At 44.1% G+C, this 24,000-nt stretch overlaps 1 protein-coding gene across 5 annotated transcripts in view; it reads left to right on the forward strand.

Moving 5' to 3' along the window:
• The window catches only part of CHD2 (chromodomain helicase DNA binding protein 2), a gene marked incomplete at its 3' end in the record, with an annotated part of 65,341 nt that overhangs the window by 32,288 nt on the left and 9,053 nt on the right, over positions 1 to 24,000 (forward strand). For 3 of the 5 annotated variants that reach the window (XM_081336965.1, XM_081336964.1, XM_081336966.1), the window contains 22 exons: positions 862 to 906; positions 1,109 to 1,284; positions 3,920 to 4,044; positions 4,319 to 4,535; positions 5,226 to 5,315; positions 7,267 to 7,457; positions 8,384 to 8,572; positions 8,775 to 8,937; positions 9,641 to 9,793; positions 11,457 to 11,528; positions 13,825 to 13,974; positions 15,308 to 15,456; positions 16,344 to 16,440; positions 16,618 to 16,710; positions 18,171 to 18,344; positions 18,913 to 19,088; positions 19,447 to 19,488; positions 19,864 to 20,003; positions 20,503 to 20,641; positions 21,720 to 21,870; positions 22,175 to 22,297; positions 22,801 to 22,929. In XM_081336965.1, coding sequence (XP_081193091.1) covers positions 862 to 906; positions 1,109 to 1,284; positions 3,920 to 4,044; positions 4,319 to 4,535; positions 5,226 to 5,315; positions 7,267 to 7,457; positions 8,384 to 8,572; positions 8,775 to 8,937; positions 9,641 to 9,793; positions 11,457 to 11,528; positions 13,825 to 13,974; positions 15,308 to 15,456; positions 16,344 to 16,440; positions 16,618 to 16,710; positions 18,171 to 18,344; positions 18,913 to 19,088; positions 19,447 to 19,488; positions 19,864 to 20,003; positions 20,503 to 20,641; positions 21,720 to 21,870; positions 22,175 to 22,297; positions 22,801 to 22,929 — 2,984 coding nt within the window. Of the gene's footprint in view, positions 1 to 861; positions 907 to 1,108; positions 1,285 to 3,919; positions 4,049 to 4,318; positions 4,536 to 5,225; positions 5,316 to 7,266; positions 7,458 to 8,383; positions 8,573 to 8,774; positions 8,938 to 9,640; positions 9,794 to 11,456; positions 11,529 to 13,824; positions 13,975 to 15,307; positions 15,457 to 16,343; positions 16,441 to 16,617; positions 16,711 to 18,170; positions 18,345 to 18,912; positions 19,089 to 19,446; positions 19,489 to 19,863; positions 20,004 to 20,502; positions 20,642 to 21,719; positions 21,871 to 22,174; positions 22,298 to 22,800; positions 22,930 to 24,000 lie in introns of those variants that run through there. The other 2 variants (XM_081336967.1, XM_081336968.1) reach the window with 2 other exon arrangements.

Genomic DNA, 24,000 nt, shown 5'->3' on the forward strand with positions numbered 1-24,000 from the left:
TTTCTAAGAACACCTCAGGCCCCAGAGCCATTCCTTGAAAACACATTAAAGCCCCCATAGGCATGAAAACCAGCTGAGTGACTTTAGGTCAGTTACTCTCCCTCAGCCCATCTAACCTCACAATGTTGTTGTTCTGGAGAAAATAACAGGAAGAAGGAGCGTTTGATATTATTAGATATAGCATTAGATATAGCATTAGGGGACTGGAGGCTAAAACATATAAGGAACGGTTGCTGGAATTGGGTATGTCTAGTTTAAGGAAGAGAAGGACGAGGGGTGACAGGATAGCAGCCTTCCAATATCTCAGGGGCTGCCCCAAAGAAGAGGGAGTCAAGCTATTCTCCAAAGCACCTGAAGGCAGGACAAGAAGCAATGGATGAAACTAATCAAGTGGAGAAGCAACCTAGAACTAAGGAGAAATTTCCTGACAGTGAGAAAAATTAATCAGTGGAACAACCTGCCTCCAGACGTTGTGAATGCTCCAACACTGGAGTTTTTAAGAAGAGACTGGACAGCCATTTGTCTGAAATGGTATAGGGTTTCCTGTCTGAGCAGGGGGTTGGACTAGAAGACCTCCAAGGTCCCTTACAACTCTACTACTACTACTACTACTACTACTACTAGTACTGATTATTGCACAGTCAGCCAGATGTTCAGACTGGATTTGGCATTTTTGTCTACCTATCGAGTCCTTACCAAGGACCTGGGATAGGCAGATTTGGATATTTAATGGTATTATAGATTATGATGATGCCTCCTTGAATTGTTACAAAACATAATAAAAGGCAGCATATAAATTAAAACAATTAATTTCATTTAATCATTGCATTTATGGATGCTTTTTTCTTATTTCATGCACAGCGGTGAAAACAAACAAATCGCCAACTCCTGGAACTGAATTTCCAGGTAAGGCGGCTCACTCCTTTTTACTGATTTAACTGCTTTGTTTAATGATATGGATTGAGAGAGATTATCTGATTGCAACTCAGTAGAGCACCGTACTCAAATATCCCTGTCATTTCTGTCGTGCCCATTAAGGATATGGCTGGGCTCTTACCGTGTATTTCTTCATCTCTTCTCCCTCTGCCCCCTACCTTAATATGTCCAGCTCACAACCGCAAGTCCTGCTCTAATGAGCCAGAATACCTTTGCAAGTGGATGGGGCTTCCCTACGCAGAGTGTAGCTGGGAAGACGAAGCTCTGATCAGCAAAAAATTCCAGTACTGTATCGATAGCTTCAACATTAGGAATAACTCCAAAGCCATGCCGACTCGGGACTGCAAGGTTGGTTTAACAGAATAACAGAATTGGATAGAACAGAGTAGATTAGAGTAGAGTAGAGTAGAGTAGAGTAGAGTAGAGTAGAGTAGATGCAATTGGAAGGGACCTTGGAGGTCTTCTAGTCCAACCCCCTGCTCAGGCAGGAAACCCTATACCATTTCAGACAAATGGTTGTCCAGTCTCTTCTTAAAAACTTCCAGTGTTGGAACATTCAACAGATTCTGGAGGCAAGTTGTTCCACTGGCTAATTGCTCTAATTGTCAGGAAGTTTCTCCTTAGTTCTAGGTTTCTTCTCTCCTTGATTAATTTCCATCCCTTGCTTCTTGTCCTGCCTTCAGGTGCTTTGGAGAAGAGGTTGACCCCCTCTTCTTTGTGGCAACCTGTTAGATTGCTCTTCCCATTTTGGCCTCAATTTAAATTGAATTGAATTTTTTATTTGGCCAAGTGTGATTAGACACGCAAGGAAGTGCAGAAGCACTCGTGTACATGCAAAGCAACAGAATGATCATCATCATCATAATGATACCGAGAAGTGGAAAGAGTAAGAAGATATCAAGAAGGATAAATAATAATACTACAGCCATACTACATGGGTAAATACACATAGACATTAGGCCACACTGAGAATTAGGTGATCAGCAGTGTGATGGAACAAGGGGAAAGAACTATCCCTGCCTCTAGTTGTTTTGGCATGCAGTGCCCTATAGCGCCATCCTGAGGGAAGGAATTGAATCAGTTTATGTCCAGGATGTCAGGCATCGTCAGATATCTTCTCAGCCCTCCTCCTGACAGTGCAATGTACAGGTTAATATAAATATATGTATTTAGATCTATATATTTTTTTTAAAAAAGTAAAATTGTAATTGCACAGAAAGATTAACTTGTTTTGGATGTGTCACCTGAAGTTTTCACTTTGAAATTCCCTTTTGGTGTTTAACGGGGGATTTGTTAAAATGAATCGTCCATATTCTATAATATAATTAATTGCCTTGTTGGAAAAACAGCAGGAAGCAAGATCTTGTGCAGGATTGTTCCATGGTTCAAGTTAAGAGTTCTTCCACTGGCCTATATTCTCCTCTGGTCAGGGGGAGGCGATGTTTCCCCAAAATCCAACCTTTACAGCAATAGAAGTATATACCATAGCAGTTGCATAATTGAAAATACATTGTACTAAATCCCAATTAAGAGGTTTCTCTCCCCCCCCCCTCAAAATAGTAGTGTTGTTCGGACAGAGAATAAAGTTATCAAGGGAGATGAGTGTTTTTCTGCCCAGGTTTCCATAATGGAGAGGGATGCTTTCAAATTCAGGACCTTATTCCATTAGAATAAATACTGTGCTTTTCACATCGAAAATTAGCAACTCCAGAAGAGGATTAGGCTCCATTTGCAGATTTTCCCTTCCTTCCTTTTGTATCACAAAGCTCTATGTTCTTGCAAGATGGGGCAGTTCAAGCCATGTTTTGATTATTCGAAATAATTTACTGTACTGTGCAAAAATCCTAGGCCACTTTCATACTTCTTCTTGTAGCAATGATATAATGACAATATCGATTATGTCTCGGTCTCCTTAATAGAATACAACCAGATAATACAGGAAGTTTGTATGTAGTGCAGGTTGTCCTCAACTTACAACAGTTTCCTTAGTGACTGTTCGAAGTTACAGCAGCACTGGAAAAGTGACTTAATGACCATTTTTCACACTTATGACCATTGCAGGATCCCCAGGGTCACATGATCAAAATTGGGATGTTTGGCAACTGTTTCATCTTTATGACTGTTGCAGTGTCCCGGGGTCAGGTGATCCCCTGTTGGGCCTTTTGACAAGCACACTTAGCAACTGTGTTACGAACATAAACAACTGTAATGATTCACTTAAGAACTGTGATAAGAAAGGTTGTAAAATGGAGCAAAATTCACTTAATAAATGTCTCACTTAGCAACATGAATTTTGGGCTCCATTGTGGTCGTAAGTCGAGGATTACCTGTATTCAAATGCAGGGGGGGAAAGCAACTTTCACAGGCCAAAGTGATAAGTATGTAGTGATAAGTGATAAGTTTACCTTCTCTTATACCTGAGCCACAGCAGACACCTGGTTCCCATGAACCTAAATGGAAGGGAACCCAAGTCACTTTCATTGCTAGCACCTCTATCTGTCCTGACTGCTGTGCAACAAAGTGTATTTCACCAGGTTTGTGCAAGACTTGCTTGAGCATTAAACACAGCACAAATGCATGTTTTCCGAGTGTAATTCATTGTAAGCTTGCTAATAAGGCCAACTTTCAATCACAGCATTCCGGTCAAAATGCCGAAGGTCACAGAATGTGACAGGCATAAAATCATTCAATTCTCAGAGGGGAATCAAACAAACTGGATATTCAAGATGTGTGTGGTGGTGGGGGGGGGGCAGGTTCATTTAAAAACTGTGTTACTGACTTAACAACTACAGTGATTCGCTTAAGACCTGTGGGAAGGAAGGTTGTGAAACGGAGCAAAATTCACTTAACACATGTCTCACTTAGCAACAGAAATTTTGGGGCTCCACTGTGTTTGTAAATCAAGGACTACCTGTGTCTCCCCCCCCCCCCCAGAGCAACAGGTCTGTGAAGCTGGGTGAGTGATGGACCTCTTTGTTTTCAGGTGCTGAAGCAAAGACCTCGTTTTGTGGCCTTGAAGAAGCAACCGTCCTACATTGGTGGGGACAATCTGGAACTCCGGGACTATCAGCTGGAAGGCCTGAATTGGTTGGCTCACTCCTGGTGCAAGTAAGTGAGGGCAGGCAGAGACCCCTTCCCTCCTCCAAAGAAAACAGAGTCCAGAAAGAGGTTTTGGAATCTCCGCGTAATCCCACCCCTTGATGACCTGAAGCAGTGTAATCTTGCTGATGGGCTCAGATGATCATTTATTTATTGAGCATAGGGACGGTCATCCATGGATTTGCAACATATATTAACATTTCACCTAGAAAAGGGAGTTCGCTGTGTGAACTGTGAAATACGGCTAGGCTGGCTTGACCCCTTTGCTCGTCTGCTTCCTCAGGAACAACAGTGTCATCTTGGCGGACGAGATGGGCCTGGGGAAGACCATCCAGACCATTTCTTTCCTCTGCTGCCTCTTCTATCAGCACCAGCTCTACGGTCCTTTCCTGATTGTGGTGCCCTTGTCAACCCTAACCTCATGGCAGAGGGAATTTGAAATCTGGGCCCCGGAGATCAACGTGGTTGTCTACATTGGAGATCAGATGAGCAGGAACGCTGTGCGTAAACTGGAGCCAAGGAAGGGGGATGAATGGGACTAGGACCGACTCTTTTATCTTGGGACAGATCTGTCGAGCCAGTTGCAGAGTGCAGGGCAGAGAAATTAAAGTGCCCTCTTCTTGTGTATTGGGTAGCTGGCATGCGGAGCTGTGCCCACATTTGCCTGGATGCTCAGATCCACTGTTGGTTTAACCCTGTTGAGTAGACTACAGTTGACAGCTGTCCCAGGACAGGATAGGAGCCGTGGTGGCGCAGTGGTTAGAATGCAGCATTGCAGGCTAATTCTGCTGACTGCCAGCAGTTTGATTCTCACCAGCTCAAGGTTGACTCAGCCTTCCGTCCTTCCGAGGTCGGTAAAATGAGGACCGAGATTGTTTGGAGGCCATATGCTGACCGTGTAAAAGGCTTAGAGAGGGCTGTAAAGCACTGTAAAGCAGGATGTCAGTCTTAAGTGCTATTGCTAAACTAAAATCAAATTTCATTTTCGCTTAAGAGAGTGAAGTGAATCAGGCTTTTGTATAAAAATAACAGAGCTATCGGATGATTAGGTGGTTACAATTAGCTCTGCTGGCTGGAGGAAATTTTGGGAGGTGAAATCCACACATCTTCAAATTTGCCACGCTTGAGAAACACAAGGTTAAGGGAATGGTGAGGTAAACCAACCAACCTGTTTATTTGTTTTACTTCAGATCCGTGAGTATGAGTGGGTCCACTCTCAGACCAAACGGCTGAAGTTCAACGTGCTGATTACAACGTACGAGATACTCCTGAAAGACAAGGTGGGTGATGGGCCAAAGCAGTTTTTTACTTGGAAGAAAGCGGAACCATGGCCATTTTCTTTCTTCTGTCTGCACTAGCATTTTTGGCTCAGAAAGGGTGGCTGCTACTGGGAGTCAGATGTTTCAGAAAGTTCTAGAATGATTCTCATAGTTGGTTGGCTGCTGTTGACTTCTGGAGAACTAATCCATTCCTTTGTGGGTCTTTCTTTCTGTCTGTCTGTGTGTCTGTCTGTCTGTCTTCTGCTAGCCAGGAATGTTTTGGGAGCATTAAGTTGCAAAGGACAGTGATCAAAATGCCATGAATTCAAAGAACCTAATATGAGTAATGTTTGCATTGTATTTGCTCTTAAGGTGTTTGGGGGATTACCTTTTGCTTTCTAAGCTATCCACCTGCTTTAGTTCCACACCACACTTTCGGTGTGTTTTCCAACTGTAATTTTATGGGAAGAAGCGGGTCTGTTTCCAACACTTGTTCCAAGAGGTTTCCAAGGATTGTGATGTGGGCAGAGTGGTGATGGAGAACTTGGGAACTACAGATCTTTGTGGGGCTGAATTTTGTTTACCCTTGATGTAGGGAGGAATATTTCCACATAACATCTTCACAAAACAGTGTGAAGCAGTAAGCTGCCATGTTGGGTTCACATTTGGGCTGCTCCTTCTTCTATGCAGCTTATTAATGGGTGGAAATATGTGGAGATAGAGTACTTCTTCCAGAGATATTGTGATCCCCAGTCCATAATAGAAGAACCCCCCCTAGATCGCTTGCAGATCTTGCTAGCCCAGCTAAATGGAGAAGTTGAAATATCTCCACCAGGAGAATTATATCTTGGATTGAATGTAGTTGAATATAGTGTAGCACTAGCCAAGAAAGCCAGTGCAGTCCTACGTTGCATTAACAGAGGGATACAATCAAGATCACATGAAGTATTAGCACCACTTTATAAAGCCTTGGTAAGTCCACACTTAGAATGCTGCATCCAGGTTTGGTCACCACACTATAAAAAAGATGTAGAGACTCTGGAAAGAGTGCAGAAAAGAGCAACAAAGATGATTGGGGGAGGGGGAGGGGGGCAAGTTAAAACATGTGAAGGGTTACAGGAACTGGGTATGTCTAGCCTAATGACCTTAGGAATGCGGTGGCTCAGTGGGTCAGGACGCTGAGCTTGTCGATCAGAAGGTCAGCAGTTTGGCGGGTCGAATCCCGAGTGCCACGTAGCAGAGTGAGCGCCTGTTACTCATCCCAGCTTCTGCCAACCTAGCAGTTCGAAAGCACATAAAAATGCAAGTAGAAAAATAGGGACCACTACGGTGGGAAGGTAACAGCGTTCCGTGCGCCTTTGGCGTCTAGTCATGCCGGCCACATGACCACGGAGACGTCCTCGGACAAGCGCTGGCTCTTCGGCTTTGAAATGGAGATGAGCACCGGCCCCTAGAGTTGGAAACGACTAGCACGCATGTGCGGGGGAACCTTTACCTAATGAAAAGAAGAAGTAGGGGAGATATGATGGCAGTGTTCCAATATTTGAGGGACTGCCATAAAGAAGAGGGGGTCAACCTATTTTCCAAAGTACCAGAAGGCAAAACAAGAAACAATGGATGGGAACGAATCAGGGAGAGAAGCAACCTAAGATGAAATTTCCTGACAGTGAGAACAATTAACCAGTGGAACGGCTTGTCTTCAGAAGTTGTGGGTGCTCCATCACTGGAGGCTTTTAAGAAGAGACTGGACAGCCATTTGCCTGAAATGGTATAGGGTCTCCTGCCTGAGGAGGGGGTTGGACTAGCAGACCTCCAAGGTCCTTTCCAAACTCTGCTATTCTGATATTTGGTATGTCACAACCTCTCACACTTGAAATACAGATGTAAGTCTTCCAGGCCAGATGTAAAGGGCTTCCCTAAAACGGCCTACCTCATTGCTCTACTGTAACCCTATCTGGTTTTTCCTCTGTAGACCGTTCTGGGAAGCATCAACTGGGCCTTCCTAGGGGTGGATGAAGCCCATCGCTTGAAGAACGATGATTCTTTGCTTTACAAGACACTGATTGACTTCAAGTCTAACCACCGCCTGCTCATCACCGGGACACCCCTTCAGAATTCCCTAAGAGAGCTGTGGTCTCTGCTGCATTTTATCATGCCAGAAAAGTAAGTTTGAGTTGGGAAGTAACTCTTTAGCCATAATGCAGGGCAGAAACCGCGAAAGCAAATGAAACCCAAAGCTTAAAGTTGCCTTTAGAACGAGATATGTTTAGAAGCCCAAATGACGATGCAGCAGTTCTCAGTACAAGCCTAGTACTAACTTATTAAAAATTTCTGTATCTCTGAGCCTACGGTGGCAAAAAAATAAAAGAAGCCAGGAATCTGAGAGCACTTTTTTTTTTGCTAACAAATTTTATTAGATGACAGAAGCGTTTTACAGTGGGTGAAAGCTTCTGCCTTTTCGTAAGATTTTGTAGGATTCCCTGGTTGAATTTTATCCGTTTTATCGGTCTTTTCTGAAAAGACAACGTTCTTTTCTTTATTTTTTTCCTCCCCCCCCCCTTCCCTCTTTTTAACATCAAATGCTGGCCAGAGTCTCTATGGATCTGGGGAGCTTTCTATCTTAAAATTAAAAGGTGGGGGAAAAATGAGGCTGATGTGAAATGCTTGGGACCTCCTTGCCAGTAGAGAGGAAGAATGAGCTGGACGAGGCTTTTTGAATCTGCATGATTGGCTTTGGAGATAGGCCTGAATGGTACTCATCCTCTCTCCTTCTCCCTCCCTCCCTCTCTCCCTCTGCTTTTCCCTCCCTCTCCCTCTTCCTCTCTCTTTCCCCCTCTCCCTCCCTCCCTCTCCCTCTGCTTTTCCCTCCCTCCCTCCCTCTCTCCCTCTGCTTTTCCCTCCCTCCCTCCCTCTCTCCCTCTGCTTTTCCCTCCCTCTCTCTTTCCCTCTCTCCCTCTGCTTTTCCCTTCCTCTCCCTCCCTTCCTCTCCCTCTCTTCCTTTCCATCTCCTTCCCTTCCTTTCCCTACCTCTTTTCCTCTCCCTCTCTCTCTCTCTCTCCCCCCCTCTTGCCCTGCCTGTGGCTGTTCAGGTTCGAATCCTGGGAAGACTTTGAAGAGGACCACGGCAAAGGACGCGAGAACGGGTACCAGAGCCTGCATAAAGTCCTGGAGCCGTTTCTCCTACGCAGGGTGAAGAAGGACGTGGAGAAATCCCTGCCAGCCAAAGTGGAGCAGATCCTACGGGTGGAGATGTCTGCCCTCCAGAAGCAGTATTACAAGTAAGAGTTCTTCCGGTGGTGGGCCAGGACTACCCAGCACAGGTATTTCATAGGGCCTTTCCTGTTTGAGCAGGGGGTTGGACTAGAAGACCTCTAAGGTCCCTTCCAACTCTTGTTATTCTATATTCTGTACGTGCTGGCTTGCTTTTTTTGAAGCCGCCAAAGGGGATGAATCTAATATTGTTATCTGCTGACCCTTCAGATGGATTTTAACAAGGAATTACAAAGCCCTGTCCAAGGGAACACGGGGCAGTACTTCCGGCTTCCTGAACATCGTGATGGAGCTGAAGAAATGTTGCAATCACTGTTACCTAATCAAACCTCCAGAAGAGAACGAGAGGGAAAACAGCCAGGAGAGGCTGCAAGTAGGTAGAGCTTGGGGGAAGACTTCTGGTAATGTCAGCCCTTCCAGGTCAACCAGACAGGAAACCTAACTAGATGAGCTAATTCTGCGTTATTGTAAGGCTACATTTGCAGAATCTTGCAAGTCTGAAGGTGCAAACGTCCTGCTGCTATTTTGAGACCATTTTGTGGATCTTTTCAACTTGCGTATTGCTAAAGCCTGAATCTCAACAAAGAAATTAAGGATTTACTCAGTGATGGAACTCATAATATTGTTGGCTGGTTGTGTGGCTAAGCATGACATTCTGGAGAAGAATTGAGGTAAAGTGGAGGAAGCTCTGATGCATAACATTGTATAAGGCTTCCAAATATCTCAAAGGCTTCAGGTGATCTCAGAGGAACTTGAGATCTAGCCTGAAAGTCAGCTTTCTCTTACTTGAGCACATCAGACATATTGAACCAGGACTTCCTTTATCTCCAACCAACATAACCATCCATTTGGAGGATGGCAGGTTGTGGAAGACGATCTATAAGAAATTGTTACTGCAAGGAAACAGGTTCTGAGCTCATGGGCAAGATGAATTAGAACATGGGGCACCCTCCTTGTATTCACTGTCATTGTTACTTCTGTCAATCCACTCAATCCATCATGATACTCAGTTGCTCGGTCAACTTTACTCCATCAGGTTTTGAACCACCAACCTCATAGTCACTTTGTCTTCTTAGTCTTTAATCAGGAGCAGTGGAAAACTCATTCTTCTGGATAAACTGCTCAGCAGGCTCCGCGAGAGGGGCAGCCGAGTCCTCATTTTCTCCCAGATGGTGAGAATGTTGGACATCTTGGCGGAGTATCTGACCATCAAACACCATCCTTTCCAGGTGAAGACCAGGAATTTTATGGTTGGTTGGTTGGTATGGATAGATAGATAGATAGATAGATAGATAGATAGATAGATAGATAGATAATAGTTGATAGATAGATAGATAGATAGATAGATAGATAGATAGATAGATAGATAGATAGATAGATAGATAGATAGATGTAAAGGTTTCCCCGCACATGCGTGCTAGTCATTTCCAACTCTAGGGGCTGGTGCTCATCTCCGTTTCAAAGCCGAAGAGCCAGCGCTTGTCCGAGGACATCTCCGTGGTCATGTGGCCGGCATGACTAGACGCCAAAGGTGCACGGAATGCTGATACCTTCTCACCGTAGTGGTCCCTATTTTTCTACTTGCATTTTTACGTGCTTTCGAACTGCTAGGTTGGCAGAAGCTGGGATGAGTAACAGGCGCTCACTCTGTTATGCGGCACTCGGGATTCAACCCGCCAAACTGCCGACTTTCTGATCGACAAGCTCAGCATCCTAACCCACTGAGCCACCGCATCCCATAGATAGATAGATAGATAGATAGATAGATAGATAGATAGATAGATAGATAGATAGATAGATAGATAGATAGATGATAGATAGACAGACAGACAGACAGACACTGATGGACAGATAGATGAATGTGGTGGGGCAGCAGGAGGTGCTCAAGTGTAATTTTGACTTATGGTGGATAAGAGAGAAAGACCAACTTTAAGGGGGATGTTTGCTGATAATCATGCAGCCTTTCTGGAGGATCTTGGCTACATGGCAAGGGTTCTGCTTTCTATTTTCCCTTGCCAGGCATTGGAAGATACCAGATGGGAAGATTTTTATTTTTTTTCTAAGGTTGTTTTAGTTATTTTTTATTGTATTCAATTTTAGTGGTCCTTGCTCCAACTCCTGCCAACCTACCAGTTGGAAGGCATGCAAATGCAAGTAGATAAATAGGTACCATTTCAGTGGGAAGGTAATACTGCTGGTCACATGACCGCAGAAGTGTCTTCAGACAGTGCTGGCCTTGAAACGGAGATGAGCACCGACCCTCATAGTTGGCAACGACTAGCCCAGGGCTGAGCAACCTTGGCTCTTTTATGACTTGTGGACTATGCTGTCTCAGGAATTCTGGGAGTTGAAGTCCACGAGTCATAAAAGAGCCAAGGTTGCCCACCCCTGGGCTAGCCAAATAAAGTCCGCAGGGACTCCTTTTTTATTATTATTGCTTTTAATTAATAAGGAAAAAAAGAAGAAGCAAAACACAAAAATGGAAATAGTTTTTAGAAAAAGGAAGAAAACCCCCCAAATAATAGTAGATTTAAGAAATATCAAAATGATGCGACGGTGATAACACAATAAATCAAGGCAGACAGTCTCCATTTTTTTCTTTTTTCTTTTCGTAAACCCACTTTATAGATTATGTCTGGCTCGGCTGCAGGAACCTGGTCTTTCAGCCTCCTGGCCACCACCGTTCCCAGCAGCAGCAGCAGCAGTAGTAGCTTCAGCCCAAAGTTATTTTTACTCATGGTTATTTTTAGAATGTTGTCTTGCTCTAAGCTGAAGGAAATCATCCGGGGAAAGAGTTGAGTTTCTGGAGGAGAAATGGGGGCAGCTGGGGTTGGCTTGGAGGTGAAGCTTACCCTGGAGGTCCCCTGACCTCTTTGCCATTGTTTTCTGCAGCGGCTGGACGGTTCCATCAAAGGAGAAATCCGTAAACAGGCCCTGGATCATTTCAACGCCGAAGGCTCTGAGGTACAGCTGTAAACCAAGTGGAGAGGCCTGGGAAGTGGGTAGCAAGTTGTGCTTCCTCGGTGGAGGTGAAGGAAGGTGTTGGTTGTGTTTCTTTGGGCAAGGGCCTGGGGATCTGAAAGGTCTGGGCAAGGGAAGGAAAAGTTTACTTTGGGCTTCTGCGTTGCTGAAGGACCAGCAGCCGTAGGTCACAGGAGTTGACTCTCAGCTTCGCGCTGCAAACGGAAACCTGGCTTGCTTAGTCAGCGTATCTTGGCCATGTTTTAAGCTTTGTTGACACTTCTGCTGGCTGCCTTATTGGAGAAAGAGAGAACTTGGCAGCACAGAGAAAAAGAGACATCCTGGCCAATTAGAAGTTTACTCCAGGAAAAAAAAAACCCTCTTGGTACTTTTTGCTCCTCTCAACGGGACTAAAGAGAGTGATCTGCGATTTGTTGATAAGGAAGGAAATCCCACTGAGTTTAATAGGGCTTTAATTTCCAAAGTGAGACAAGAGAGCTGAAGTCTCTTTTAAAATGACGAAAATTAATGGGTTGAATCAGCAGGTAGAAAATAGGAAATTAAATTTGGAGCAACGTGCAGTCTTCGACTTACGACCCAATGGGGTGGGGGTGGGGGTGGGCGTGCAGAATTTCCATTGCTAAACAAGGCAGTTGTTAAGAGAGCCTTGCACAATCTTAGGAACTTTTTGCCGCGGTGGTTAAGCAAATCACTGCGGTGAAATTAAATCACACAGTCGCTCAGCGACTGTGACTTTGACTTCGCTTGTCACAAATTTGGGAAGGTCCCAAATGGTCATCATACGACGGTGGGATGCTGGAACGGTCATAAATACAGGCCTGTTCTCAGGTGCCTGAATTTTGAACACACGATTGGGGGGATGCTACAGTGGTGGTAAGCGTGAATGCTAATTGTAAGTCACCTTTTTCATTGTAACTTTGACCGGTCGCTAAATTAACGGTGGTAAGTCGAGGACTACCTGTACAGGTAGTCCTCAACTTACAACAATTCATTTATCCAAAGGTGCTTTTTTCAGGAGGCAACTGGACTTTCATGTTTTTCCTTTGGAGACATTTCACTTCTCAACCAAGAAGCTTCTTCTGGTGGGATCTACGGAGTCTGAAGAGTCAAGGCCAAGACTGTTCACCTTGGCCTTGTAGTCATCTGTGTTCAGAGCTGAAGAAGCTTCCTGGATGAGAAGCAAAATGTCTTCAAGGAAAAACAAAGAAAGTCCAGTTGCCTCGTGAAAAAGCACCTTTGGGACAACCAAGACATGAACGTAAAGAGTTCATTTAGTGACTGTTCAGAGTTACAACGCAGCACTGGAAAAAGTGACATGACCATTTCCCACGCTTACAGCCCTTGCAGCATCCCCCATGGTCACGTGATCAAAATTCAGACACTTGGCAGCTGACTCGTATTTATGACGGTGGCAGTGTCCTGAGGACACATGATCCCCTTTTGCAACATTCGACAAGCAAAGTCAATGGGGAAGCCAGATTCACTTAACAACCAGGTTACTATCAACCGCAGTGATTCACTTAACATCTGTGGCAAAAAAAGGTTGTAAAATGTCTCACTTAGCAACAGAAATTTTGGGCTCCAATGTGGTCGTAAGTCGAGGACTGCCTGTATAGTCACTGCATAACAGGAATGTGTTTCTGAGGAGGCCTCTTCTTATCTGTATTTTAATTTACTGTTTTGCACAGGACAGCAGATCAGGCTGTCCTGCTGTACTAGTAAACCAGTACAGGTAGTCCTCGACTTACGACCACAGTTGTGCCCAGAATGTATGTTGCCAAGCGAGAAATTTCTTAAGTGAGTTTTGCCCCATTTTTGCGACTTAACTTGCCACATTGGTTAAGTGAATCATTTGCGTTGTTAAATTAGTAACACGGTTGTTAAGTGAATCCGGCTGCCCCATTGACCTGGCTTGGCAGAAGTTTGCAAAAGGGGAATCGCATGACCCCGGGGCTCTGCAGCCGTCGTAAATGTGAACCACTTCCAAGCATCTGGTGGTCAGTGTGAGAAACAGTTGTAAGATCACTTTTTTCACTGCCGTTGTAACTTCGCTCACTAAACGAACTGTTGTAAGTCGAGGGCTATCTGTACCTTGTGTAGAAGGTGTGTAGTTGTGGCACTACCCTTCATGCCTCCCTCCCATCTGCTTGGAATGCCCTGCTGGCACGTAACCCTTGTGCCCACAACTCTTGGCCCCCGACCAGGATTTTGCTGACGCTCCTCCCGGACCTCTGCAGACGCAGGTCTAATGTGTGTTCCCTTCGTCCCGTGTCCTTAGGACTTCTGCTTTCTACTCTCCACGCGAGCCGGCGGCCTGGGGATCAACTTGGCATCGGCTGACACGGTGGTGATCTTCGATTCGGATTGGAACCCCCAGAATGACCTACAGGCCCAGGCTCGGGCTCACCGGATTGGCCAAAAGAAACAAGTTAGTTGGAAACGTTCTCCTCTTCCTTTAGGCTTTCTGCAGATGGGGTGGATGTCAGTTCCTAGCAAGGGGGATTAGGGGTGAACAGAGTTGGAAGGGACCTTGGAGGCCTTCCAGTCCAACCCCCTGGTCAGGCAGGAAGCCCTGGACCGTTTCAGACAAATGGTTGCCCAAGCTCTTCTTAAAAACCCCCCAGTGTTGGAGCACCCACAACTTCTGGAGGCAAATCATTCCACTGATTAATTGCTCTAATTGTCAGGACATTTCCACGTATTTCTAGGTTTGTCCTCTTCTTGATTAGTTTCCATCTATTGCTTCTTGTCCTGCCTTCAGGTGCTTTGCAGAATAGGTTGACCCGAAATCAAATTTAGGGTCAGTCACCAGGATCAGAGATTCACTGGTTGACCCTTTCTTCTTGTAGCAACCCCTTAGATTTTGGGACACTGCTCCTTCTTTTCATTAAATGACACACGACCAATTCCTGCAGCCGTTATTGATATGCCTCAGCCTCCAGTCCTCTACTTAAATACTTCTCCTGTTTTTCCCCACAAACAACCCTGTGAGGTTGGTTGGGCTGAAAAGGAGTGACTGGCCCCAAGTCATCCAACTGGCTTTCATGAATAAGGCGGGACTAAACCTCCAATTTACTAGTTTCTAGATTGTCACCTGAAGCATAGACCAGACTGGCTGTCTGCCACGTCAGTTGCTTTTTCCTGCACTGAGCAATGGAATTTAGAATTTGGGATGAAGGCAATTATAGTGAAGAGCTTTCCTACTGGTCATTTTGAATTTGGGCAAATTGTGGCGCAGACATACTTTACGTGTTGCTCTTCATCAGTTGACCCAATTCAGGTGTTCAGGTTTTCAGATCCTACCTTTCCAGATTGTATAGGCTGGCAAGGAAAAACTCTGGTTATTTCTTTCGTTGATTTTTGAAATAGTGAACAGCAAGGTGAAATAATATTGATAGAGGGGATTTTGGGGGGGGGGGCGTTGGGGTGTGTGGGGTTGGAAGTCGGAGATTCAGAAGTTCCCCTAAAGGGGCTGCCTTGGTGAACATGGCTGAAAAAGCGACATCAACTAATCCAAAGATAAAATAATCCTGGTGGGACAAATTCTGGTTTTATTGTAAGGTGTTAGAAGCCGGTAGCTTTTGATATGCAGCATGCTAGTCCTTGATCCCTGTTCCTTCCCAATCCTTTAAAAAGGTCAGGTGAATGAGTCATTGAACTAGGGAGAGATCCAAAAAGAGATTTTTTGCGCCTCACCTTGGCTGCACCAGGGATAAAAAGCTACCTATATAGCTATTTCACGCATCCCCTGGATTCTGCAGGTAAATATCTATCGCTTGGTTACAAAGGGAACAGTGGAAGAGGAGATTATAGAAAGAGCGAAGAAGAAGATGGTGCTCGACCATCTCGTGATACAAAGGATGGACACCACCGGACGGACGGTTTTGGACAATAGCTCGGACAGATCCAAGTAAGGAGATGGGCCTCAAGGTGGCTCTTTTATGGTACCCTTTCAACGTTAATCTGGGAAGGTGATAAGACTTAGGCTTATTAATTGGGGTGAACTGTTCAGTGGGAAGGGATGCTCTCTACCCCTATGGAGATTCACAGTCATCCAGGTCATGGTTGCCCCAAAGGTGCTTTTTCAAGAGGCAACTGGACTTTCTTTGTTCTTGCTTGAAAACGTTTCACTTCTCATCCAAGTTCAAAAGTGGAGAAGCTTCTTGCATGAGAAGCAAAGCGTCTTTAATGATGACACAAAAAAAAGTCCAGTTGCCTCTTGAAAAAGCACCTTTGGGTCTCTGCCTCAATAAAAGGCCTGGGGAAGACCCTTTGGTTTACTATTGGGCTAAATAGAAGATTATAACTGCAGTAGATGCAAGTGGTAAATTTTACTGCCTTTATGAACAGGAGGAAAAATAGCAGTAATTCAGTGGATTCTGGAGCTTTCTTCAGCTTAGCAGGCAGTACAAACCAAGTCATTTAGCAACAATCCCTGTTGTGAAAGTTTAAGGAGATAAAATGAGATGGTTATATTTGTCAGCCAGACATGGTCATTGATACCTAAACACATAAGGTTGCTGTCTTTTTCTTTTTGTAAAAAAAATACAATTTATTGTAACATTGACTGTTTGATTTTTAAAAAAGACAACAAGAATTATTTTAGCTACTCAGAATTGCAAATTGACTAATTTTCTTAGATAAAAAAAGATTAGGAGGTGGATGGGACTTCTTACCAAGGGATAAGGATGAGGAACTAGATTATTTGAGATCCTGGAAAAGTGAACTAAGATATGGTCCAAGTACTTGTGAACTGGAAAGCTTTGTGTAAGCCAGTGGCTTCATGTTTTTCCTTAGTTCAAACCCATTCAACAAAGAAGAACTCACCGCCATCTTGAAGTTTGGAGCGGAAGACCTATTTAAAGAACCAGAAGGGGAAGAATCTGAACCACAGGTGAGTTTTCTGATCTCTATTTCTGGGTGGAGATTACCTTGATTCTTCTTGGGATGTCATTTGTAATTGGCAGACATTTAACTCAATCCAATCCATTTTCATATCAGAACTTTAGAAGGACAAATTCAATCTTTCATACTGGTGTGTGTCTGACTGCATTCTTCCTCCTGCTTCCAGGAAATGGACATTGAAGAAATCTTACGCCTGGCTGAGACACGAGAGAACGAACCATCCACAAGTGCAACCGACGAACTACTTTCCCAGTTTAAGGTACAGGCCCAGAAAAAGGAGCATCAAAGATTTCAGAATTTGTAGCATTATCAGTGCAATTAAAAGGAGTGGTGTGGTGGCCTAGAGGTGATCACGCTCGCCTCCCACTCAGCCGGACAGTTAAGTTAGTCCTAGGTGGCACCTTGAAAAATGCTCAATTATTGCCATCCGCTCAGTTACACATTGGGTGGCAATACACAATGTGATAGAAGAGGAAATTAATGGGTTTAGTATGAAGTGCGTTCATATTCATAAAAGTTCCTTATGTGTAATTGAAATAGAGACACGGTGAAAGAAAGCCATTCATTGCATCTGAAAAATTCATTGCAAAGAAGAAGGAAAAAGAAAAAAAAGGAGAAGGGGAAGGAGGGAGGGAAGGAAGGAAGGAAGGAGGGAAAGAAGGAAGGAAGGAAGGAAGGAAGGAAGGAAGGAAGGAAGGAAGGAAGAAGAATCTTGTCCTCACTATCTGGAATCAGGTTTTAAGCTGAATTAACAAAGTCTTCAAAAGTTTCAACACAACTTGAAACAGTGCATCATCTGAGAAAACCCTCAGTTAAATAACCGCAGGGACAAGTATTGATAAAAAAAGAGTAATAGAAATTCAAATTTATGAAAAAAAACTCTCACCTTTTAATGTACAAGAATCCAAGGAAGAGGAACTTAACAATAGAAAAACATAAACAATATACTTAGATCAGAAATCACTTAGAGACTGGCAATTTCCTTTGTCATAAATATAAATTAATATTAATTACTATATTTAGTCATAGGGATTTCTTTTTCCCTTTTAAGTCCATGAATTTGTGCACCAGAGTTCCTCTACCCCCAGATCTTGGGTGATCCACAGCTACCAAAGTCAACATGTTTAGTTAGAAACATGAAATTAGCCCAGATTTTTGGATCTTCTGGAAACAGCCCCAGTTAAACAACTCAAGAGCTAGCTGAGATAGGAAGAGTCCTGTACAACCATCTTGAGGAGGAAATCTCAGGGCCAGAAGGAGTTTCGAAGCTGTGATCATTGAGGGAGGAAGAGGATGGAGAAGGGAGAGGAGGAGGAGGAGGAGGAGAAGCAGAAAAAGCAGAAGCAGCAGAGGAATGAGGAGGAGGAGGAGAAGCAGAAGCATCCAATTTCTCTCTGGTGCATAGGTTTGCAGTGTACATACAAAAATTAAAGTAATATCATAAGATACCAATAGGTAGGAGAAGGTAGTAGAAAAGGTGAGAAGGATAATAGTAATGCAGCCTTACTACATGGTTAAATATCCTTAGAAATAAGACAGTTCTGTGGTGATTAGGTGTTCAACAGAGTGAAGGCACTTGGGGAAAAGCTGTCTTTATTCCTAGTTATTTTGGCATGCAGTGCCCTATAGCGGCGTCCCATGGGGAGGAGTCGAAACAGTTGATGTCCAGGGTGTGATATGGAAGCCCAGTATGGAAAGCCTGGTTGTTTCTCCTCCCAGGTAGCAAACTTTGCCACAATGGAGGAGGAGGAAGCCGAGGTGGAAGACAAACCTGAAAAGGATTGGGAAAACATCATTCCTGAGGAACAGAGGAAGAAGGTGGAAGAAGAGGAACGACAGAAGGAACTAGAGGAGATATACATGCTGCCGAGAATTCGCAGCTCAGCCAAAAAGGTAGCTTTTTTTGTACTGTATGACCTACAACAAGAGACATCACACCTCACCCTGGGTGGAGAAAACCCTTCCAAACACCAGCAGGATGGAGGCCCTTCAGATGTAGATGGCTCTGCTGGAGATGTTTAGCTTTTCAGAAGAGAACATTCACACTTTGTTGGGTGCTGAGAAACACACAGGCAAAGATGTTCCTGGGAACACACAGGCTCAAGGCAATGGGTGGCCTTGTGAAACTCCGGCTGTTCTTCCTTAAGTCTCCCACCCCTTTGTGGAGCATTGAGTGTTTGGGCTGCTAAGTACAGGTAGTCCTCGACTTACGATCCCGGGACGTTGCAACGATCGTCAATGTGAACCAGTTGCCAAGCATCTGAGTGTAAATGACACGACCGTGGGGAATGGATGCCGCAACAGTCCTAAGTGAGAAAAACGGTCATAGGTCTGTTTTTTCAGTGCCATTTCAACTTGAAATGGTTGCTAAATGAATTATTGTAAATTGGGGAGGACCTGCATTTTGCATCCTCTGGCAAAGAGGATCTGTCTAACCCTGGCCTTTTTCTGGCCCTGGCAGGCTCAGCCCAATGACAGTGATTCAGATGTTGACCTAAAGAGAAAGCTACAGAGATCATCTGGCTCGGAGACGGAGACGGAGGAATCGGATGATGACAAAAGGCCCAAACGCAGAGGGAGACCTCGCAGTGCTCAAAAGGACACAGTGGAAGGATTTACAGACACCGAAATCAGAAGGTTGGCATCAGGATTCTTCTGGATGTGTTTTTCATCATTTGCCAGAGCCAGGATGAACTGGAATGGGTGGGAGGGATGCCCGGCCTACCTCGCAGTGAGGCCTGGTGGGGATGAAAGGAGGGGAGATTGCTCCGGTGGTCTTGAGCCTCCAGAGCAGAAGAAGAAAATAATGTAAAAACCTTCTGCAGCCTCCCTTTGCTTAACCTGACTTAGTAAATATTGGGCAACTTGAGAGTTGCACTCGGGGCGCATCTGGAGGGGTTTAATTTGAGAGAACCACAAACAGAGGGAAAAACAAAATGGAGGCCTTTAGCAACCCTCTCTAACTGTTGTTGCTCTTCCTGTCTAAATTCCACAGATTTATCAAGGCTTACAAGAAGTTTGGTGTTCCTTTGGAGCGGTGAGTGCCAGATGAGAGAGAAGGCGCAGTCTACTAAATTACAACTGTTGGGACATCAGAGGATTGGAGGGATGATCCAACCTCAGGCGCCTTTGGTTTCACGTTGTGATTTTATGTTTTAATCGCAGTGCGCCACTCAGAATCACTTCCAGGAGATGGCTGGCCCCATCAATTATTTAAATAAATGAAATGATGTTTTCCTATCCGCCTACAGTCCTGCTAGGCTGTGTTCAGTTTCATCCTTGTTCTCTGGTAGCTGCTCTTAGTCCATCCATGTTCTGGAAGTGCTTTAAAATAATGTCCGATTTGTCTATGTGTTGAGGGGGGGGATTTGCTGTACAGGACCTTTGTTACATTCCATCTCCTCCTTTTTAGACTGGAATGCATCGCTCGGGATGCCGAACTTGTGGACAAATCTGTAGCTGACCTGAAACGTTTGGGGGAACTTCTCCATAACAGTTGTGCATCAGCCATGCAGGAGTATGAGGAGCATCTGAAGGAGAACCCAACTGAAAGTGAGCAAGGGGGCTTTCTTTGATGGGAAAAGCGGGGTGGTCATCAGAATCCAGGGTTATGAACTTATCTCTTTAAATAAAGAAAATCGGCACCGTAGAAGTCCCTAAACTCCACAACAAAACTAGTCCTCCTTTTTCAAAATCACCATCAGGCACAAAGGATCAGGACTATATCTTAAGTTGCAGCATAAAATATTTATTCAAGCCTCTATGCAAGAATCTAATCAACTAAAGTTCAGTACTAAACTGACACCGATAAGGTTCAACAGAATTCAAGACAGAGCGACTTGGATTGTTTGTGACAATGCAAGGATTCTAAACTGATGACATGTTTAACTCCAACCCTTCACAGTTCTGCCTGCTTTTCTCCTACAATAATACTTTAGCCCCCAAATGGAAACATGTTAAAGTCTCAGGTGCTGATGTGCTCTTTAAATGTGACTCCCAACTCACCCCAACCGATTGTGACTAAAAACTCTGTGTGGCTCCTTTTATTCAGACAAAGGACCAGGGAAAAGAAAGGGACCCACAATTAAGATCTCTGGAGTCCAGGTGAATGTGAAAGCCATTATTCAGCATGAGCAGGAGTTTGTGATGCTCCATCAGATCATTCCATCTGACCCAGTGGAGAGGGCAAGGTAAGCATGACCATGTAAGACCATGTAAGACCATGTAAGTGTGTGTGTGTTTATGTAGCAGCCTTGAGTGGCCCCAAAAGAAGAAGAAAAGGTATTTGAGGAGAAAAAAAAATCACACGTTGCTCTTAAACAAAATGGACCCTTAGGCAGGTATGTTATTATTTATGCTCTGTTGACCTTTACGTTGGAAAAAGGTAATATCATACATGTGAAGAGAAATCTAAATGGATTCTAAAATGTAAATATGGAAGAGGCAGCCATTACTTTGACTCGAGAGAAGGTAACCAAGTGAATTGCTGGATTAGACCAAGAGTCCAGTCCAGGATAATTTACCAGATTAGCAGCAGGTCTCCTGCAGTTGAAGTCTTTGAGTGTTTCTCTACAGGTGTTCCTTGCCTTACGGCCGCAATGGAACCCAAAATTTCTGTTGCTGAGCAAGATTGCTGTTAAGTGAACTTTGCCCTATTTTGTGAACTTTCTTCCACAGTTGTTAAGCAAATCACTGCAGTTCAATTAGTAACATATTTTGTGACCGTAAGAACAATCAATCAATGGAACGGCTTGCCTCCAGAAGGTGTGGATGCTCCATCACTGGAGGTTTTTAAGAAGAGACTGGACAGCCTTTTGCCTAGAATTGTATAGGGTCTCCTGCTTGAGCAGGGGTTTGGACTAGATGACCTCCAAGGTCCCCTCCAACTTGGTTATTCTGCTAGATTCTTACAGGCTAGGCAGAAGACGGTTCCTCATCTTCTCCAGGGAAAGATAGGGAGAGATAGGTTTTTCTTCAAGATCAACACTATTGCCTTCTTTTCAAGTAGGCCTCAGTAGCTGGTTCCCACATTAATTTGGTCCCTTTTTAAAGCAGTTTAAGGAATGATCCTCTGCTCAGTTTAAGTGGAACTGAGGTCAGCTAGGGAGAAGAAGTTTAAGAGAGACAATTTCACCATGCTTTCACACATACCTCTAACTTTGCCTTTCCTTTGTCTTATCCAGTTCTGATGTGGAACTTTATTAACAAGGGGCGTCTCACACGGAATTGTTTCTCACCTTTTGCCCATCCTCTCCTCCAATTTTGCAGGTTCCATCTGAACTGCCGTGTCAAATCTGCCCATTTCGATATAGACTGGGGAGTGGAAGAGGACTCTTGCTTGCTGCGGGGAATTTACGAGCACGGATGTGGGAACTGGGAGCTCATCAAATCAGACCCAGAACTGAACCTGACCGACAAGGTACAAGGAACCTCACCCGTGGGTGAAGCTTTATAGATGCAACACCAAACTATGATGCTTGAAAAAGGGATTTTTGCAGGATGTGGCAGCGTCGGATGTGGGGAGAAGTGGCTCTGCAGCTTGACAAGCAATGTTTTTTTGCGTTGATGTTATGCATAAAACAGAGAGCCGATTTGGTTTAGTCATTTAAGGCACCAGGCTAGAAACCGGGAGATTGTGAGTTCTAGTCCTGCCTTGGGCACAAAGTTAGGTGGGTGACTTTAAACCTCTCTTTTATGTTTATTCCTTCTCCACCCATCTCCAGATTTTACCAGTTGAGACCGATAAAAAGCCACAGGGGAAGCAGCTCCAGACACGAGTAGATTATCTGCTGAAACTTATCAAAAGAGACCTGAAAAGGAAGGAAAGTGTGACAAACACAGAGGAGGTCAGTTCCGCCAAAGAACAAGCTCAGTTTGCCCCTTTGGTTTATTCTATGCATTGTTTGGGAAGCTAGTGCCTGCAAAACTCAAGCTTCCAGTCTTTGTGGTGGAAAATATGGACAACCCGTGGTGAAGCACATTGCAGCCCTCCAAATGGGAAGCAACTAGGACTTGAGTCACCACGAATGGGGCCTCGCTGTCCATGAGTGGGCGCAATTAGCACATAGGTTGAATCCATGCAAAGGCCCCACCAGTCACAGCTGCCACCTGCTCCTGGGCAGAAGCAAACATTCCAGGAGGCCCAATTGGTGCACCATCTCTGTCCCTGGGAAAGCTACCCCGTTGAGAGTTAAAGCTGGTCACTCTCCAGAGCCCCGGAAATATGCAGTGAGATGGGAGACTCTATACAGGGAAGGGTTGACACAAACAAAGAGAAGCTCCACCAAACTGGCCAGCAAAGAGGGTTTTCTGATCATCTGTGCCCTCGTGGGCTTTTCTGCTGATCTAGGCCGAAGCCAAAGTGGTGAAGCCCCGAATCCGGAAGGAAAACAAGCCCCCCAAAATCAAGGAGGAGCCAGGAAGCGAGGTCTCTTCTGCACAGCCTGCAGACAACCTGTCAGTAGAAGGACAGAAGAAGGTAAGCATGAGCGCCTGAGGATCTGGGACTTTCTGGGGGAGAAAATGGCCGACTAAAATTTAGGGTCTGCAATTTTGGGAGCGCCATCTTAGCCAGGGGCTACAGTTCAGAAAAATCCCGGAATGATGGAGCCATTGAGCTGAGACCTGCTGGAATCCTTGTTATTATCTCTCTTTGAGGAAGGATCCTGATGCTACCAAGAATTGCATAGATTAATATTAGGGCGTGTGTTGTTGTTTTCATTAGCACTAAAAAGATAGGTAGTCCTTGAGTTATAACAGTTCATTTAGTGACTGTTTAAAGTCAACAACAGCACTGAGAAAGGGTCTCATGACCATTTTTCACACTTATGACCGTTGCAGCATCCCCATGGTCATCTGATTTACATGTGGCTGCTTGACAATTTGACTCAGATTTATGACGGTTACAGTGTCCCAGAGGTGCGTGATCCCCTTCTGCGACCTGACAAGCAAAATCCAGGGGGAGACCAGATTAATTTAACAACCTTAGTCCTAATTTAACAACTGCAGTGATTCATTTAACAAGAACAGTGGTAAAATGGGGCAGAACTCAATAAATTTCTCACTTAGAAACATAAATGTTGGGCTCAGCTTTTCCAATTATTGCAGCGTCCTGGGGATGCATGATCACCATTTGTCTTTCCACCCAGCTTCCAACAACAAAGTCAGTGAGGGAAGCTGGATTTGCTTATCATTTGCATTCTTCCCTTAACAAGTGCGGTGATTTTGCTTAACTGCCTGGCCAGAAAAGGCCATTAAATCAGGCGCGACTGTCTTGCTTTTCAACAGAAATGTCTGGTCCCAGTTATAATTGTAAATCAAGGACTTTTTATTTTATTTTATTTTATTTTATTTTATTTTATTTTACTATTTTACTATCTTATCTTATCTTATCTTATCTTTTATTTTATTATTTTATTTTATTTTATTATTTTATTTTATCTTATTTTATTTTATTATTTCATTTCATTTATTTTATTTTATTTTATTTTATTTATTTTTTTATTTTATTTTATTTTATTATTTTGTTTTATTTTATTTTATTTTATTT

Source organism: Vipera berus, assembly GCF_964194415.1.
Source record: "Vipera berus genome assembly, chromosome: 12".
Taxonomy (NCBI): domain Eukaryota; kingdom Metazoa; phylum Chordata; class Lepidosauria; order Squamata; family Viperidae; genus Vipera; species Vipera berus.